We start from the raw sequence: 19,140 nt of genomic DNA on the forward strand, positions 1-19,140 counted from the left end.
TATTGTCACTTAATGAAAAAACAGATCACTTAAACAATTTAACTTGGAGGAACTAGGTGATGAGCAGACCATGCTAAAGGTAAATTATTTCAAATACATGTAACAAAACTTAAGTGTGGTGCATTCACCACTTTAAAACTATGGGTCATTGAACCATAAAGATTATTTAACAAGTCTCCAGTTCTTAAGATGATTTATCTCAACACCCCAAATGATAACATTCTCTATTGAAATCAGACAAAAAGGCAGTAAAATACGGTTGAGCACAGGCGTTCTACACAGTAGTTATGAGTTGCTCAAAAGAGTGGAGTTCTAAAATTTATTTTGATTTTCTTAAACTCACTCACTTGTGACCAATCTCATGTGCAATGGTAAAAGCTGAACCCAGGCCAATGTCTTCATTAATGCTGCAGCTCCTTTCAGGCTCACACATTCCAGCCACAGAGGCCAAGCCTGAATAAACAGAAGGAGACACAAAGGGTCAAGCCAAGGTGTTTCAGTCTTAAAAAGCCCATACTTATAAATGCCTGGATTCTTTTTAATAACCTCCATGCACAGAAGGAGCAGTTGGCAAAAGGTTAACTTTCTAGTCATTTGCAAAATCACTGGGGGGAGTTTCACTTTGCCGGCTAGACATTAATATTTTTTGAACTGCAGTCAGTGCTGGAAAATGTCTAGACTAGGGGTTAGATTTATAAATTTTACTTCTGGTAACTTGGGACCACCTAGTAACTTGAGCCAGAAGAGGGAATTCAAGAAAGCATTTCTATTTTAACATTCTTTAGGCTGTAGAAAGCAAAATATATCCACATTATTTTTCTAAAGAGATCTGTTTAAGTTTAGTGGGTTCATAAAAATATACAAGCAACTTTTTAGTTACCAAAAAAAGGGAATCCCAAATAATTTTTTAATGACTTTTTTTTATAAAAGCAAAAATGAATGATTCAAAAGAGAAAAAGGAGAACTGTTAAAAAATAGGTTTTGCATTTTTTTAATCTTCTGAAATCAGTCCTGGTAGTGATGCAACAGTGTCTTTTGGTATTTTAATGGAAAGCAAGTCTTTCACGCACTCAGTGTATTTATCCCTCTCCCATCCCCCTTCAATGCCTTAGTTTTACTAATAAAGCAAAAACTACAGTGTTAACTTGCTGATTTTAGTGAAATGTTATGTTTTCACGGTATTCCTCCCTTGGGAATTTTGGCCTGTAAAAGCTTTCATATTTACTTCCAAATAAATATCATGCCCTGTGAATTAATACATAACTTTAAAACAGTGCTTAGAAAAAAGAATTTGTGTGTGAAAGATAAAATGTCATGTGTCATAAGGAAACAGATGCCAAATCATATTTAACACATATAGGGATGACAGTTATTTAGAAGAAATTGAAGGAAAAGTAGAAAAAACATTTTATATTTTATATGTTAGTAGTCTACTATCATTACCCAAGTAATAATTACCTCCCCACAAAAAGTGGTTCGAATTCAATTCAATGAATATTTATTGACTGCAATAAACAATGTTCTATGCTAAGTACAATTTCCCAGCTACACTAATTTGGAATAGTAAAAGCTATTCAGTTAATATTTTTACTGACAAGAAAGTTCTAGAAATTGTTTCTCTGTACCTTCTAATATAAAATATGAACATAATAGCCACACTGGAACAAAGTTGAGGTCAGTGTTAGATTACCTAATAGACTGTTTGCTTTTCCTACTGTTTTATGTGGAAGGAGCAGGAGTTGGGAAAGAGGTTGATTTCTGCCTCTCTGAGTTATTATAAATACTAGTGTTATCTTGTAGTGTCCTTCTACTGACTTAGAAGTCTTGAGACCTGAAGAAAAGGAAGTAAAAAGAGGTACTAGTTGGGGCAAGGTGACTTGATTTTTTTTTGTTAATCAAAAATATTTAATCAATGTTACTTCCAAATTCCATTAAGAGAAAGAGAGAGGAGAAGGAGAGAAAGAATACAAAAAACGTTTGCTGTAGATTATCTGGCTTTAAGCTATTGAGTTCAATATCATCCATGATATTGGAAGAACAAAGCCACACTGAAAAATGTTTCTGTTTTGAGCTTTATGAAATTTGGCTAAAAAACAATTACAAAGAATAATTATTGTGAAATTAACATTTCTTCTATTTTCCAAAATATATTATTCCATCGGTTAGCTTTTTGCTTGTTGTTATTGTGGTTGTTTGGTCTATGCCATGTGGTAGTATTTTTCTCAATGACTCCCCAAGGTGTATTTGCAAGCACAGATTTACTTCTGTATCTGATAGAAAATTAACTTAGTTGTTCTACTAAAAGAACAACTTTAGAAAGAACATATTTGGGAAATAACTACTAGTTGAAAATGCAGAGCTTAATCTTAAGTGAAATAAAATAATTTAGATGTTATTTTTACAACCCCTACAACTTTCTGTATTTCTATAAAATTGAAGTTGTCAAAGTTCTTACGTGTGATTGTGTTAATAGGGGTTTGATTACTCTTTGGGTCACTTAGATTTCCTCAGTTTGATGGCCACAGTTTGCACCCTTAAATCTACTTAGCCATGTAACAGTTGGTCATCAGAAGTACTAAGCAAGGTACAATATGCAAGTATTAGCATAAAACCAACATGAAAGTTGCCAGAATAACCACCCAAAAAGAAAAAAACGTGATAAATTCTGTACTGATAATATATTTTCCACATATGAAGGTCAACACATGTAAACATATGCACTCAGTTTTCACCATGACATAATACAAAAAATAATTTACAATGGTTTATAATTTGAAAAATAATTTATACTGAGCTTGAAAATGCATTGACATGTACTAAAGTATTATTGTATTCATTTGAGAAATTAATAAACTATAAAAGTTGGAATACATACTCGGGGAAAAAAAAGAGATGTAGGGTAGAAAAATATCTTGAATCTACTTTGGTAAAAATAACAAGAAAAGTACAGGCAGTGTTATTACTAATATCCTAATAAAGAACATATCTCAATATAAATAATCTACCTTCAAAAATCAGAATAGAATAAGTGTATGTATATGTATACATATATACACATATGTATATCCTCAGAATATATATATACTAGAAAAATACAAGCTCTAGCTTTGAAGCTTAGTGTCCATTGTACCTCAAATTGATTAAGCACTTAGTAAATGCTTTATTGAATTTGAATAATAGAGAGGTTAGGTTAAACAGTATAATTTCTACAAAAAGTAATAATACCAGTGCATTTTATAGTACTTCTTTACCAAATATCTTTCTTGAAATGATTTTTACAATATCCCTGCTGCATAAGGGCAGATACTGCTCCTACTTCGTAGATAAGGAAATTGAGGAACAAAGTCCTAAATGAAGAGTAAAGGCTAATGCAATGAAACTGTCAAAGCCAGCTGTTAGTTTCCAGTTTAGGGTCCTTTCCAATGAATTACATTGTCTAACTAACCTAAAAACCTAAATCTTTTTGGAGTGAGATCTCTAAGGAAAGACAGCTCTTTTGCCATTATGCTTTTTAACTAGCAAACTTCTTCACTATAAATACTCAAATTGGTTAATTGGGATTTCTTCTTTACCCTTAAATCCCAAGGGAAATGCGGTAGGAGAGGAGTGGAAAGGCAGATAAAAATAAAGACAAGTATCTATAAACAGGTGGCTTTCTGAACTCCCTAGGAAATTGGGTAACATCTTTTCTCCCATTTCTACTTAAATTTGATCTTCCCAAAATTCTTTTGAGGGGCATAGGAATAGATTTCACAATTGTTCCTTTACATATAAGAAAATTGAGACTTTTCATAGAGACAGTAGAAAATTCACCTTCAGGTGCTTAACTTTTGTGTCTGTATAAAGTCTCTATGACACTAAAAAATTTATCATAGAAAAAAAAAGCCTGTTCTTAAAAATAACTCTAGTTGTTTAACAATTAAGTCTATTTGAAAGCTATCATTTCCCTCCATTTATATTTACAGTTAATTTTTAACCAGAATGAAGTTATGCTCTGCAACAAAATGTAATTTTTTAAATTCTAAAATACTACAGAAACGCTTTTCAAAAAAAACAAATGATATTTGGGGAGCAAAAGAAAAATACTCCTGTCCTCTCTCTCTCCCTGTCTCTCTCTCTCTCTCTCTCTCTTATTTTATTGTTGTTCAGGTACTGAAAATTTCTAATATCCTAATTTATAGGGATATACATGTTCCACAAAATTGCACCGAAGGAAGTACATTAAGAACACAACATCTCTCCTTTAAGTATCCCCCCCCCCCCAGTTTTCCCCCTTTCCTTTCCTAGCCTGATATTTGAAGATGCTGTTTGCTTTCCTTTGCTCTCAAATTCCTTGGTATTTTTGGAAAATACATTATAGAGTGGTAACTTTTGATTCAACATGATTGTTTGAAGATTTAGAAACATCTTCTAAATTGTTTTTAATCATCATTCCACTTGTTTCCTAGTAAGTGACATACCACAAAGGTTAAATTTTTAACAATTTATGGGAGTAATTTCAGATGTGCCAGAAAGGAAAATGACTAAATTAATGATGAAGAGTAAAGTCACTGGACCAAAAAGACAATCTGAACTATCCTCCCTTCATAAAAAACTTACCCAATGTTCCACAGGGCTTATTTTTATAAGTGCAGATATCATATCTATAGAGGAGAAAAAAGAGAGATGAAATTTGTAATCTGATCAAATTTGTAAAATATTTTCGTATATTCATCACATTTCTTTCTTGGAGCTCTGGGTTGTCAGACCACAATCAGTGCAATTATGAGCAGCCAGCTGGAGTGTCGGCATTTTCAGCACTCTGGGGGACACACCGGCTGCACTACACTCGCAGCCTCTGGCTGCAAGCCAATGGGACACCTGCCAGTAAGAAAGAAAGGTTAAAGTGGATTTCTGTAATTGCAAGTTCCAGAAAACCATCTACCATACTGTTTTGAAGCTAGAATAGCTTGTCTGCAGATTGCTACTGCTTCTACAAAAAAGCAAATGAGTAGCTTTTTATCCCCAATCTCTTTGAACCTGCTGGAATATTTTTTTTATTATAGCCACGATTGTGTTTTATACTGCTGAGCTATGAGAACTATCTGGAGTTCCTTCAACTCTAACACAGGTTCTTGTTTTAAAAAATTAGCCCAATACAGCAATGGGAATAAAATTGATATCACATAGTTTTCCTACATGCATACCATCAATTTAGCACGTTTAAAATACAAGTATTTTTAAGTGAATTTGCAAATAGTTAAACAAATAGCTCAACAGAAGCTTTCCTAATGTTGGCTGGGCTTACTCTAATGCTATACTGCATTATAACTAAATAGAAAATATTAAGTCCATAGGTAATGTTGCATATTTTAAAATACATTACATTTAGAAAGCTAAATCAATATTGATATGAAAACCTATTCTAAGCATTTTTATATATTCTTGTAATCTTTAAAACCAAAAGCATTGCATTTTAAAGTGAGAATAAAAAAGAAATTTAAAAACACTGATCATTTTTATTAGCCTATGTTTTATGCTAGAAATGAAAGCTTTTCAGGTAAAATATAATATTTCACAAGCTACCGGAAAATCCAAGTTATAAAAGTTCTTTGATTGTACATAAATAATAGTCCATAATACTGAGGAAAGGGATTAATAATTAATCCCTTCTTGTTCACCAGATCAAAATGTATTTTCAAGAAACAAATATCACTTTTTTTTTTTTGAAGGAAGATGGCAGCGTAGGAGGATGCTGGGCTCACCGCAACCTGCTGATCACTTAGATTCCACCTACACCTGCCTAAATAACCCAGAAAACCACGAGAAGACTAGCAGAACGGAGTCTCCAGAGCCAAGCATAGAAGAGAGGCCCACAGAAGAGGGTAGGATGGGTGGAGAGGCATTGCGCGCTACACGGACTGGCGGGAGGGAGCCAGGGCAGAGGGGCAGCCCATGAGCCAAGCAGAGCCCCCGAGTCTGGCTGGCAAAAGCGGAGGGGCCAGACGGAGTGTGTTCGGACAGCAAGGGGGACTTAACATCTGGAAGGTTATAAGTTAATAGCTCTGCTCGGAGAGAGGGAGGGCTGGAGGACAATGGGAGGGAGAGTTGTTTAGCCCCAGACTACAGAGCGCAGCTTGGCGGGGAACAAAGGCGCTCGCCAGCGCCATCTCCCTCGCCCATCCCCAAGCCAAAATCCCAAAGGGAACCAGTTCCTGTCGGGGAACTTGCTTGCACCACGCAAACACCCAAGGCTGTGCTTCTACGGATCCATCCCTCCGGCGGCGGGTCTGACTCACTGCCGGTGCCGCAGGGCCCTGAAGGAAAAGTGAGCTGAGCCTGCCCCTCCTGCCCCTATGCACCTTGCCGATCCACCCCATCTAATACGACAGATCCCCAGCAACACAAGCCTGGCAGTGTGCAAGTAGCCCAGGCGGGCCACGCCACCCCACAGTGAATCCCGCCCCTAGGAGAGGGGAAGAGAAGACACAAACCAGTCTGACTATGGCCCCAGCTGTGGGCTGGGGGCAGACATCAGGTCTGACTGCGGCCACGCCCACCAATGTAAGTTATTCAAGACAGCACAGGGGAAGTGCCCCGCAGTCCCGCACCACTCCAGGGACTATCCAAAATGACGAAACAGAAGAATCCCCCTCAAAAAAACCTCCAGGAAATAACAACAGCTAACAAACTGATCAAAAACGATTTAAACAATATAAAAGAAAGTGAATTTAGAACTATAGTCATAAAATTAATCACTGGGCTTGAAAACAGTATAGAGGACAGCAGAGAATCTATTGCTACAGAGATCAAGGGACTAAGGAACAGCCAGGAGGAGCTAAAAAATGCTATTAATGAGCTGCAAAATAAAATGGAGATGACCACAGCTCTGATTGAAGAGGCAGAGGAGAGAATAGGTGGACTAGAAGATAAAATTATGGAAAAAGAAGAAGCTGAGAAAAAGAGAGATAAAAAAATCCAGGAGTATGAGGGGAAAATTAGAGAAGTAAGTGATGCACTAAAGAGAAATAATCTACGCATAATTGGTATCCCAGAGGAGGAAGAGAGAGGGAAAGGTGCTGAAGGTGTACTTGAAGAAATAATATCTGAGAACTTCCCTGATCTGGGGAAGGAAAAAGGCATTGAAATACAAGAGGCACAGAGAACTCCCTTCAGATGCAACTTGAATCGATCTTCCTAACGACACATCATAGTAAAAGTGGCAAAATACAAGGATAAAGAGAAAATTCTGAAAGCAGCTAGGGATAAACGTGTTCTAACATATAAAGGGAGACCGATGAGACTAGTGACGGATCTCTCTACTGAAACTTGGCAGGCCAGAAAGGAATGGCAGGAAATCTTCAATGTGATGAGCAGAAAAAATATGCAGCCGAGAATCCTCTATCCAGCAAATCTATCATTTAGAATAGAAGGAGAGATAAAGGTCTTCCCAAACAAACAAAAACTGAAGGAATTCATCACCACTAAACCAGCCCTACAAGAGATCCTAAGGGGGATCCTGTGAGACAAAGTACCAGAGACATCGCTACAAGCATGAAACCTACGGACATCACAATGACTCTAAACCCATATCTTTCTATAATAACACTGAATGTAAATGGACTAAATGCGCCAACCAAAGACATAGGGTATCAGAATGGATAAAAAAACAAGACCCATCTATTTGTTGTCTACAAGAGACTCATTTTAGACCTGAGGACACTTTCAGATTGAAAGTGAGGGGATGGAGAACTATTTATCATGCTACTGGAAGTCAAAAGAAATCTGGGGTAGCCATACTTATATCAGACAAACTAGACTTTAAATTAAAGGCTGTAACAAGAGATGAAGAAGGGCATTATATAATAATTACAGGGTCTATCCATCAAGAAAAACTAACAATTATGAATGTCTATGCGCCGAATACGGGAGCCCTGAAATATATAAAACAATTACTCACAAACATAAGCAACCTTATTGACAAGAATGTGGTAATTGCAGGGGACTTTAATACCCCACTTACAACAACAGAGAGATCATCTAGACACATGGTCAATAAAGAAACAAGGGCCCTGAATGATACATTGGATCAGATGGACTTGACAGATATACTTAGAACTCTGCATCCCAAAGCAACAGAATATACTTTCTTCTTGAGTGTACATGGAACATTCTCCAAGATAGATCACATACTGGGTCACAAAACAGCCCTTCATGACTTTACAAGAATTGAGATTATACCATGCATACTTTCGGACCACAATGCTATGAAGCTTGAAATCAACCACAGGAAAAAGTCTGGAAAACCTTAAAAGCATGGAGGTTAAAGAACACCCTACTAAAGAATGAGTGGGTCAACCAGGCAATTAGAGAAGAAATTAAAAAATATATGGAAACAAACGAAATGAAAATACAACAATCCAAACGCTTCGGGATGCAGTGAAGGCAGTTCTGAGAGGAAAATACATTGCAATCCAGGCCTATCTCAAGCAACAAGGAAAATCCCAAAAAGAAAATCTAACAGCACACCTAAAGGAAATAGAAGCAGAGCAGCAAAGACACCCCAAACCCAGCAGAAGAGAAATAACAAAGATCAGAGCAGAAATAAACAATATAGAATCTAAAAAAACTGTAGAGCAGATCAATGAAACCAAGAGTTGGTTTTTTGAAAAAATAAACAAAATTAATAAACCTCTAGCCAGGCTTCTCAAAAAGAAAAGGGAGATGACCCTAATACATAAAATCATGAATGAAAATGGAATTATTACAACCAATCCCTCAGAAATACAAGCAATTATCAGGGAATACTATGAAAAATTATGTGCCAACAAACTGGACAACCTGGAAGAAATGGACAAATTCCTAAACACCCACACACTTCCAAAACTCAAACTGGAGGAGATAGAAAGCTTGAACAGACCCATAACCAGCGAAGAAATTGAATCAGTTATCAAAAATCTCCCAACAAATAAGAGTCCAGGACCAGATGGCATCCCTGGGGAATTCTACCAGACATTTAAAGCAGAGATAATACCTATCCTTCTCAAGCTATTCCAAAAAATAGAAAGGGAAAGAAAACTTCCAGACTCATTCTATGAAGCCAGTATTACTTTGATTCCTAAACCAGACAGAGACCCAGTAAAAAAAGAGAACTACAGGCCAATATCCCTGATGAATATAGATGCAAAAATTCTCAATAAGATACTAGCAAATCGAATTCAACAGCATATAAAAAGAATTATTCACCACGATCAAGTGGGATTCATTCCTGGGATGCAGGGCTGGTTCAACATTCGCAAATCAATCAACGTGATACATCACATTAATAAAAGAAGAGATAAGAACCATATGATCCTGTCAATCAAAGCAGAAAAAGCATTTGACAAAATTCAGCATCCTTTCTTAATAAAAACCCTCGAGAAAGTTGGGATAGAAGGAACATACTTAAACATCATAAAAGCCATTTATGAAAAGCCCACAGCTAATATCATCCTCAATGGGGAAAAACTGAGAGCTTTCCCCCTGAGATCTGGAACACGACAGGGATGTTCACTCTCACCGCTGTTGTTTAACATAGTGTTGGAAGTGCTAGCATCAGCAATCAGACAACAAAAGGAAATCAAAGGCATCAAAATTGGCAAAGATGAAGTCAAGCTTTCACTTTTTGCAGTTCACATGATATTATACATGGAAAATCCGAGAGACTCCACCAAAAGTCTGCTAGAACTGATACATGAATTCAGCAAAGTTGCAGGATACAAAATCAAGGTACAGAAATCAGTTGCATTCTTATACACTAATAATGAAGCAACAGAAAGACAAATAAAGAAACTGATCCCATTCACAATTGCACCAAGAAGCATAAAATACCTAGGAATAAACCTAACCAAAGATGTACAAGATCTGTATGCTGAAAACTATAGAAAGCTTATGAAGGTAATCAAAGAAGATATAAAGAAATGGAAAAACATTCCGTGCTCATGGGTTGGAAGAATAAATATTGTTAAAATGTCAATACTACCCAAAGAAATCTACACATTCAATGCAATCCCAATCAAAATTGCACCAGCATTCTTCTCGAAGCTAGAACAAGCAATCCTAAAACTCATATGGAACCACAAAAGGCCCCGAATAGCCAAAGTAATTTTGAAGAAGAAGACCAAAGCAGGAGGCATCACAATCCCAGACTTTAGCCTCTACTATAAAGCTGTAATCATCAAGACAGCATGGTATTGGCACAAAAACAGACACATAGACCAATGGAATAGAATAGAAACCCCAGAACTAGACCCACACAAGTATGGCCAATTAATCCTTGACAAAGCAGGAAAGAACATCCAATGGAAAAAAGAAAGTATCTTTAACAAATGGTGCTGGGAGAACTGGACAGCAACATGCAGAAGAATGAAACTAGACCACTTTCTCACACCATTCACAAAAATAAATTCAAAATGGATAAAGGACCTGAATGTGAGACAGGAAACCATCAAAACCCTAGAGGAGAAAGCAGGAAAAAGCCTCTCTGACCTCAGCTGCAGCAATTTCTTACTTGACACATCCCCAAGGGCAAGGGAATTAAAAGCAAAAATGAACTATTGGGACCTCATGAAGATAAAAAGCTTCTGCACAGCAAAGAAAACAATCAACGGAACTAAAAGGCAACCAACGTAATGGGAAAAGATATTTGCAAATGACATATTGGACAAAGGGCTAGTATCCAAAATCTATAAAGAGCTCACCAAACTCCACACCCGAAAAACAAATAATCCAGTGAAGAAATGGGCAGAATACATGAATAGACACTTCTCTAAAGAAGACATCCGGATGGCCAACAGGCACATGAAAAGATGCTCAACGTCGCTCCTCATCAGGGAAACACAAATCAAAACCACACTCAGGTATCACCTCACGCTAGTCAGAGTGGCCAAAATGAACAAATCAGGAGACTATAGATGCTGGAGAGGATGTGGAGAAACAGGAACCTACTTGCACTGTTCATGGGAATGCAAACTGTTGCAGCCGCTCTGGAAAACAGGGTGGAGGTTCCTCAAAAAATTAAAAATAGACCTACCCTATGACCCAGCAGTAGCACTGCTAGGAATTTATCCAAGGGATACAGGAGTACTGATGCATAGGGGCACTTGTACCCCAATGTTTATAGCAGCACTCTCAACAATAGCCAAAATGTGGAAAGAGCCTAAATGTCCATCAACTGATGAATGGATAAAGAAATTGTGGTTTATATACACAATGGAGTACTACGTGGCAATGAGAAAGAATGAAATATGGCCCTTTGGAGCAACGTGGATGGAACTGGAGAGTGTGATGCTAAGTGAAATAAGCCATACAGAGAAAGACAGATACCATATGGTTTCACTCTTATGTGGATCCTGAGAAATTTAACAGAAACCCACGGGGGAGGAAAGGAAAAAAAAAGAGGTTAGAGTGGGAGAGAGCCAAAGCATAAGAGACTCTTAAAAACTGAGAACAAACTGAGGGTTGATGGGGGGTGGGAGGGAGGGGAGGAGGGTGATGGGTATTGAAGAGGGCAACTTTTGGGATGAGCACTGGGTGTTGTACGGAAACCAATTTGACAATAAATTTCATATATTAAAAAAAAAAAGAAACAAATATCATAAATAGCATTCCACCTTACCATTGAACTCATTAAAAACCCTGGAGATTCCCTTTGCCTATTTTTAGAATTTCAAACTCTTCATCTTGTATGCTTTACATTTGGGGAAGGGGATTTCTTCTCTAACATAGCTTTCTCTTCTGATCATTCACATACTCATCCCCGCACCCCTTGTCTCGTAATTCGTAAACCATGGGATTGCAGTTATCTGTACATTCTTGAATGTAAGATATAGAAAGGGTACTTGGTGTATTTACCAAAGCACCAGAAAGTATATTCTCTGTGTCACAGTCTACCTCGTGATCATACTACCCAATGCCTATTATGTTATGTACACATAACCCATCCCAGGAGTCTTCAAGAAAATGTTAACAAAGACTTTTCATAAGTAACGCAGATACAAATATCTATAGGGAATCTATATCCAAATTCTCAACTTCCATATATTCCCTTTCCTAAAACTGACCTGTCTACAAATGCAAGCACCTGCAAGCAACCAGTTTTCCTTTCCTCTTTTTCCTTTCATAATTGCCCTGTTTCTATTTTACAAAAAAGAAAGCATACGTCTCACCCATCCCAAACATTGTTATGATGCATTGCCTCCTGGCTGTAAAAGTCTCAAGAATATATGCAAAGAGATAATTCAAGAATGCATTCATCCTGGGGTCCATCCATTATGAATAAAGCAAGAAAATTAGAAGGGGATATAGTTTGAATTCAGAAGTGAGACAGTTTGCATGGAATGTATTAACATGTTAATTTGATCTAAAAAATGAAGTCAGGTGTGATATTGATTGATAACAAGTCTGACTTAGCTAAGGAGTTTGGCAGTGAGGGCTGATTTAGCCCATTCAACCATATGGTAAACATTTTTCATGATTCAGTGAAATAGACAATAGTTACTGTTAACATGTTTTTAACTATAATCTCTGCAGCTACTTAAAGTTATAATAAAAAGTATTTTATTTTATTTTTATTTTTTAATGTTTATTTATTTATTTAGAGAGAGAGACAGAGAGTGTGAGTGGGGGAAGGGCAGGCAGAGGGAGAGAGAATCCCAAGCAGGCTCCTCACTGACAGGGTGGAGCCTGACGTGGGGCTAGAACTAATGAACCGTGACATCATGATCTGAGCCGAAACCAAGAGTCGGACGCTTAACCGACAGAGCCACTGAGGTGACCCTAGATAGTAACTTTGAAATTTGCAAAGTGGTATGTCATTTTTCCAAATTATTTTACGAGGCAAATTAAGCAAAATTTTTGAAGATCACAGACAAATACAATTTCTATTTCCACCTCATAGCAGTCCTTTCTCATCTCCTCTCATTGCTTTCATTTTGCATACACTTTTTATGTTACACTCATGATGAAAATTATTTCATTCTGTCATGACTGCCCAAAATGTCCACACAAGGCTAAAGCCATCAACAAATAATGCAAGCTAAAGCATCTTAGAATAAGATCATTCTATTTGCATTTTCTTCAGCTTTTCCCAATCTTCTAACATACCTATAGAATTCTCTATATAGGAAAAAGACATGCCATTTCCTTGTAGCTTTTGCATTCACTTCATGCTGTATCCTTCTCTAGTCTATATTCACCAAGAACAATTATGATCTATATATTTACTTTAATACCAAGTGCTGAAAAGCAACATTTTTACTTTCATTTTCTCATACATGGATTTGCTAAGGACCTATTTTGTGTCCAAGTATATTGCCACATAATGGGATCTAAATAAAGTTGGGTAGGTTAATTATGGTCTATTTGGGAAATGACATATAAGCAGGTAAGTTACAACAATGTGGAAAGATGATTAAATAAAATAAGTGTAAAAAAAGTTAAACTTTCACCCAGTAGAGCCAATACTTGATAGCTGATGACTACTGCCATAGTCAAATTATATATAAAAATACTATGAAAATAGAGAGTAAGGAGGAATTCCACAATAGAAAGCTAGAAAAAAAAAAGATTCACATAGGACATAACATTTGAAACAGATTTTAAATATATGACCAGATAAAATAGAAAAATAAAGCCATTCCAGGCAGAGAACAGAATAATCAAAGGAACAGAATCTGGAAAGGGTATGGCATATGCAGGAAACCATCAGAAGTTCAGAAAGGCTGAAGCATTGGATATATAGGTTAAAACATCGAAAAATTAGTTTAGAGAGTTTCTGTTGGGGGGACAGATTATTAAGTGCTTTGAATACCAAACCAGTTTTTTCTCTATAGAAAAAAAAAATACTTAGAAAATAGTTGGCATAGTACAAAAAATATATTTATATAAGTGTGTTTACAGATAAAAATCTGGGAGGATAACAGTGGGTATATACAGAAGAGATGGGAGAGTGGGGAAATTATAAAGATTTTTACTCTGCTGTACACATTTTTTTTTTTAAATTTTTTTAAGGTTTATTTATTTTTGAGACAGAGAGAGACAGAGCATGAACGGGGGAGGGGCAGAGAGAGGGAGACACAGAATCTGAAACAGGCTCCAGGCTCTGAGCTGTCAGCACAGAGCCCAACGCGGGGCTCGAACTCACTGACCGCGAGATCATGACCTGAGCCGAAGTCAGCCGCTTAACCGACTGAGCCACCCAGGCACCCCCTGTATAACTAACATTTAATCAGAAGGTGTTCTACCTATGGCTAATGACCAACACAAGAGATAACTGAAAAGAAGCTTTATGTATGTTAAATAAATGTTGAAAAAGATGTTTTTCAATGAAGAACAAATATTAGTGATGTTCCAGATTACGTACATTGGTCAAAATATTTCAGAAACACTCCCCTGATCTGCATGAACACATACAACAATGCAGCAAATTTTGCAGGCTGTACACTTAACGTAAAGCACCTGGTGTTTGTGTTGTGTGTCTAATCATTGCTTGAAAGATTATGGTGTCAGTAAGGGTAGTGGAATTCTGTCCCTAAAATGGGTTTATGTACCAAATGAGTGCATTTTTCATGGAAAAGGTTATAAGCGCACCTAAATAACTGAGAGCTGGAATGTAATCAGGCTTATAAAACAAGGAATAGGAACTATTTTGTAATTCCTTGTTTGTTTAATACATATTTGTATGCTTAGTGGCATTTGCTCTAAAACTTCCCTTCATTATAACTGATAACAACACTTACTCAACAAAGCATAAGAGTGTGCCTGACCATATGAAGTCCAGTTTGAAACAATAAAAACCCATGACTGATGGGAGGAAGAGGTGATATGGTAATAAGAAAAATAATTCATATGTGGCCATATCCACCATGATACATACTTTTAAAAGATTTCTCTTCTTTAGGCTATTATTATAATTTAAGCAGAAGGAAGACTTCAGCCGTGGATTAAAAACATTACACAGTTTTAGCCACAAATTACATAGTATAGTATCAAGTTGTATTTATACCAATATCAAGAATGTTAATCTAAAAGACCTAGTTTCTATTCAAAGTAAACTTCCTCAACTATATTGAATTTCCATTTCAATGCAGAATTGATTGATAGACCTTTCCATACCTTGATTGTATGTGCTTGCTCAACACTGTGTTACCTATACATAACAAAATGTTCAACATAAGTTCAAGGTAATAATTTGAGACATTAAAAAGTTAAACATTGCATTAATTCAGTTACTTTCTTATTTTTATAAATGTACTATTCTACCTTTTACCTTTTAAAATTTCTTATTCCACCCATTCTCTCATTACTATTTTCCCTTCTTTTTCATGTATAAATGTCTGAGTCTTTTCCATCCTACAAACTATTCTCTTTGCTGTCAGTCCCATATTTCTACAGATGAAAAGAATCTTGGAAAGTTATCTAATTCAAGCTATATTATACTTGAACCCTGATTTGCCAAACTAGAACACGTATGAACCAGCTTATTTCAATCTTCTCAAATATTACCATTATCATCATTTTCAACATTATATTATGATAATTCTCATAAACTTCTCCCTGCACCCCCTTTTTTCTCCTGGATTTCTCATTTTTACCAGGCATTGCATTAATTCTATATCCTATCAACTTCTCTGACATGCTATGGTTTTGCCTTATTTTCCTCCAAATTTGAGTCATGTCAGGAAAAACTGCAAAGGAAAACAATGCAAGGAATCTTGCCTTATCACAAAGATGTAACTGGTGTCCTTTTTAAGGCATTTTGCTGCTGGACAAAGTGAAGAAATGAGAGGCTGAGGAAAAGAAAAGGAGTTCCCCATTCCCTATTCTCAGCATCCTTTAAACAAATCAATCTTTACTAAATCTCAACCAACAAAGAAACAGCAGGAGGCCCTAAACTTAGGTCTTTGGTCTAAACTACAGGTGAGGCTAAGAAGTACAGCGGGATCCTAAAAAGGGACAGAAAAGTAGAAATATGGCTACAGAATGTTCTCTGGATTCTGAATTTGGATAGAATAACAACACCTCATCATTGTGGCACCTGTTTTGTTTCCTTTTCATAAAAGAATAATAAAGGTCTCAGGGCAGATGAAAAAGCACTAAGAAACATGATCTTAGGGAGTCTATGTAACACCAGGTACCTAAATCCTGCTCTAGGATGAGTAGATGAATGCATACATTGTCATTCCCTTACCCTATGTTCATTAGGGAGGACTTACTGAGCAAAATCAACACCAGAGAGGTTGGCTGAATATCTGTTAATCTAACACTGGTACACTTTTCTGCTGTGGATACTTTCAATTCTTTAATCTCCTAATTACTTTTGGCTAGGCAAGGCTATCAGAAGAAATTGACCAAAACATATGATTAAGTTCCACTTTAAGGTCTGTAAAATATAGCACTACCTCACAATGAGGAAATACCTGGATGGGTTCTTAAAACTTTTTCCAAAAACTACATTCCATTCTTATGTAAGAGAAACACTCATTGCAAAGAAGCATTCCTTTCAATGATTTAGGTTTGAAAATGGAATGAATCAGAATCTAAACCCTGAGTCTCATTTGTTTAACACTGAACCATGGACTTATTTCCAATCAAAATGTCCTGTGTACTGTGTTGTTTCACTTCGTTCTCTTAGATATGGTGGTGAAAGTCAAGTGATAGTGACACAGCACTTGTCTGCTTTCTTTACGTGCACTGAGGCACCAGCAATATAAAACTGACTGCAGTTACAAAGACAACTATAATAAAATAATGGAGAGAAAACATGATTTTAACCCAATATATGCAAGAATGTACTAATACTCTTGATGATAAATTAAAAAGATTCTAAGATCACTCGCCTTATTTTGGTCTGCTGTAACATAATACCATAGACTAGATGGCTTAAATGACAGACATTTATTTCTTACAGTTCTGGAGGCTGGAAAGTTCAAGATCAAGGTACTGGCAGGTCTGGTGTCCAGTGAGATCCCATTTCTTAGCTTGTAGACAGCAAGCTTCTCCTTGTGTGTTCACATGGTCTTTCACTGATGCTTACTCATGAAGAGAAAACAAAGCTCTGGTGTCTCTTACCCATCTGATAAGGGAACTAATAGCATCATGAGGGGCCCACCCTCATAATCTCATCTCAACCCAAAGACCTCCAAAGGGCCACATCTCCATACTAACAAATTGAGGACTAAGACATCAACACTGGAGTTTGGGGGGAGCGAAAACAAACATTCAGTTCATAACATTTCACGCCTACCATGCCCTCCAAATTAATGTCATTCTCAATAAAAAAATACATTCATTCCCTCAACACGCCCAAAGTCTTAACTCATTCCAATATTAACTCTAAAGTCCAGACTCTCATTTAAATATCATCTAAAGAAGATACGGGTGAGACTCTAGGTATAATTCATCCTGAGGAAAAACTCCTTTTTAGCTATGAACCTGTGAAATCAGAAAAGCTATGTGTTGCCAGAACACAATGGTGAGATAGGCATAGGATAGATGTTTCCATTCCAAAAAGGAGAAATCAGAAGAAAGAAAGAGGTAGTGGATCCCAAGTAGGTTTCCAAGTAGAGTCCCAAAACCTTCCATGGAACATGCCAGGGGACTTAAGGCTTGAGAATAATATAGGCTTGGACTCTACTCTCTGGACCCACTGGGGTGGGAAGCATCATCCATGTTTTCACATCCATGGCCCCACCCCTTTAGTTTAGCAGAGTGCTGTTCACAAGGCTCTCTCTGTAAGGGTCCTACTCACTCTGCTGTCTATGAAGGCCTTCTTATGCACCTCTTGCAGGGCAGTGCTTTCTTTCCTTTGAAACTAAGATGGAGGCAGTCTTGCCACCCAGGCCATGCACTCTGGGCTTGTGGTAGAAGTAGCAGCCCAGATGATCTCTGAATTGCCTTTGGGGTTCTTCTTCCCTTTTCTTGAAGGATAATGCATGTTCATAGGCTTCCTTTGTTCCCTCCTATTTTCTTGGTTTCCTTTAGTCCCAGCTGTTAGTGTTTCTCCTGATATAAACTGATCTCTATCTATTGCTAGCTCTCTTGAGATGGATGATCACTCTGTAGTTCACAGCCACACTAACCTCCTTATTGAATGGCCAGTCAGTCATACCTCAGTTTCTCTTCTGAACATGTTCCTCAATTGTTGCAAAATAGACAGGCTGAGATTTTCCAAATATTTAGGTTCCAGTTCCTTTTTGTTTAGCAATTCCTTCTTCAACTCCTTTCCCTTCTTGCATTTTACTATAAGCAGTAAGGAGGAACTAACTTGATCCTTCATCATTCTGTTTAGAAATCTCCTCAGCTAAATACCCAATTTCATCACCCACAAGTTCCACCTTCCACAAAACACTAGGACATGAGCATAATTCAGCTAACTTCTTCACTATCTGATAACAAGGATCACCTTTTCTCCATTATCCAATAACATATGCTCCATTTATGACCCAGATGTCACAAAAATGGCCTTTATCATCTACATTTCCACCAAAAACCTGTTCATAATAATTTGTGTATTCCATTAAAAAATGGAAGCTTCCTTTACAACTCTCCTCATTTCCTCCTGAAGTCTCACCAGAATTGCCTTTAAACGTCCCTTCATGGCAACCTTGGCTTCTTTCAGCCTGCACTCCAAAATTCTTTCAGCCTCTAATCACTATCCAGTTCTAAAGCTTTCACATTTTTAGGTATTTGTTACAGCAGCATCCCACTTCTCAGTACTAACTGCTGAATTGCTCACCTTGGGCTGCTATAACAAAATACCATAGACCAGGTGACTTATACAACATTTATTTCTCATAGTTCTGGATGCTGGGAAGCCCAAGATCAAGAAGCTGGCAGAAATGGTGTCTGTGAAAGCCTTCTTCCTAACTTCCACGCAGCCATCTTCCTGCTATAACCTCACCTGGTGGAGAGAGAGCTCTGGCCTTGTCCTTGTCTTATAAGCACAGTAGTCCCACTACAGGGGCTCCACTCTCATCACCTCATCTAAATCTAATTATCTCCTAAAGATCTACCTCCTAATGCTATCACATTGGGAGTTAAAGTTTCAACATATGAATTTTAAGGGAACACAAATATTCAGCCCATAACACCACTTTATTTTTACTATTTTTTTAAGTAAGC

The 19,140-nt window shown here is 37.1% G+C and overlaps 1 protein-coding gene across 10 annotated transcripts in view; it reads right to left on the minus strand.

Moving 5' to 3' along the window:
• The window catches only part of ADAMTS6 (ADAM metallopeptidase with thrombospondin type 1 motif 6), a 321,406-nt gene that overhangs the window by 188,273 nt on the left and 113,993 nt on the right, over positions 1–19,140 (minus strand). For 9 of the 10 annotated variants that reach the window (XR_006716243.1, XM_045494590.1, XM_045494585.1 and 6 more), the window contains 2 exons: positions 4,600–4,643; positions 348–453 (listed from right to left, as the gene is read on the minus strand). The exons of the other annotated variant lie outside the window; for it this stretch is intronic. Coding sequence is in view for 8 of the 9 variants with exons in the window: in XM_045494590.1 (XP_045350546.1) it covers positions 348–453; positions 4,600–4,643 (150 nt within the window). In the remaining variant the exon portion in view is untranslated. The remainder of the gene's footprint in view (positions 1–347; positions 454–4,599; positions 4,644–19,140) is intronic. 10 annotated transcript variants of the gene reach the window in all.

Source organism: Leopardus geoffroyi, chromosome A1 (genome assembly GCF_018350155.1).
Source record: "Leopardus geoffroyi isolate Oge1 chromosome A1, O.geoffroyi_Oge1_pat1.0, whole genome shotgun sequence".
Classification (NCBI taxonomy): Eukaryota; Metazoa; Chordata; class Mammalia; order Carnivora; family Felidae; genus Leopardus; species Leopardus geoffroyi.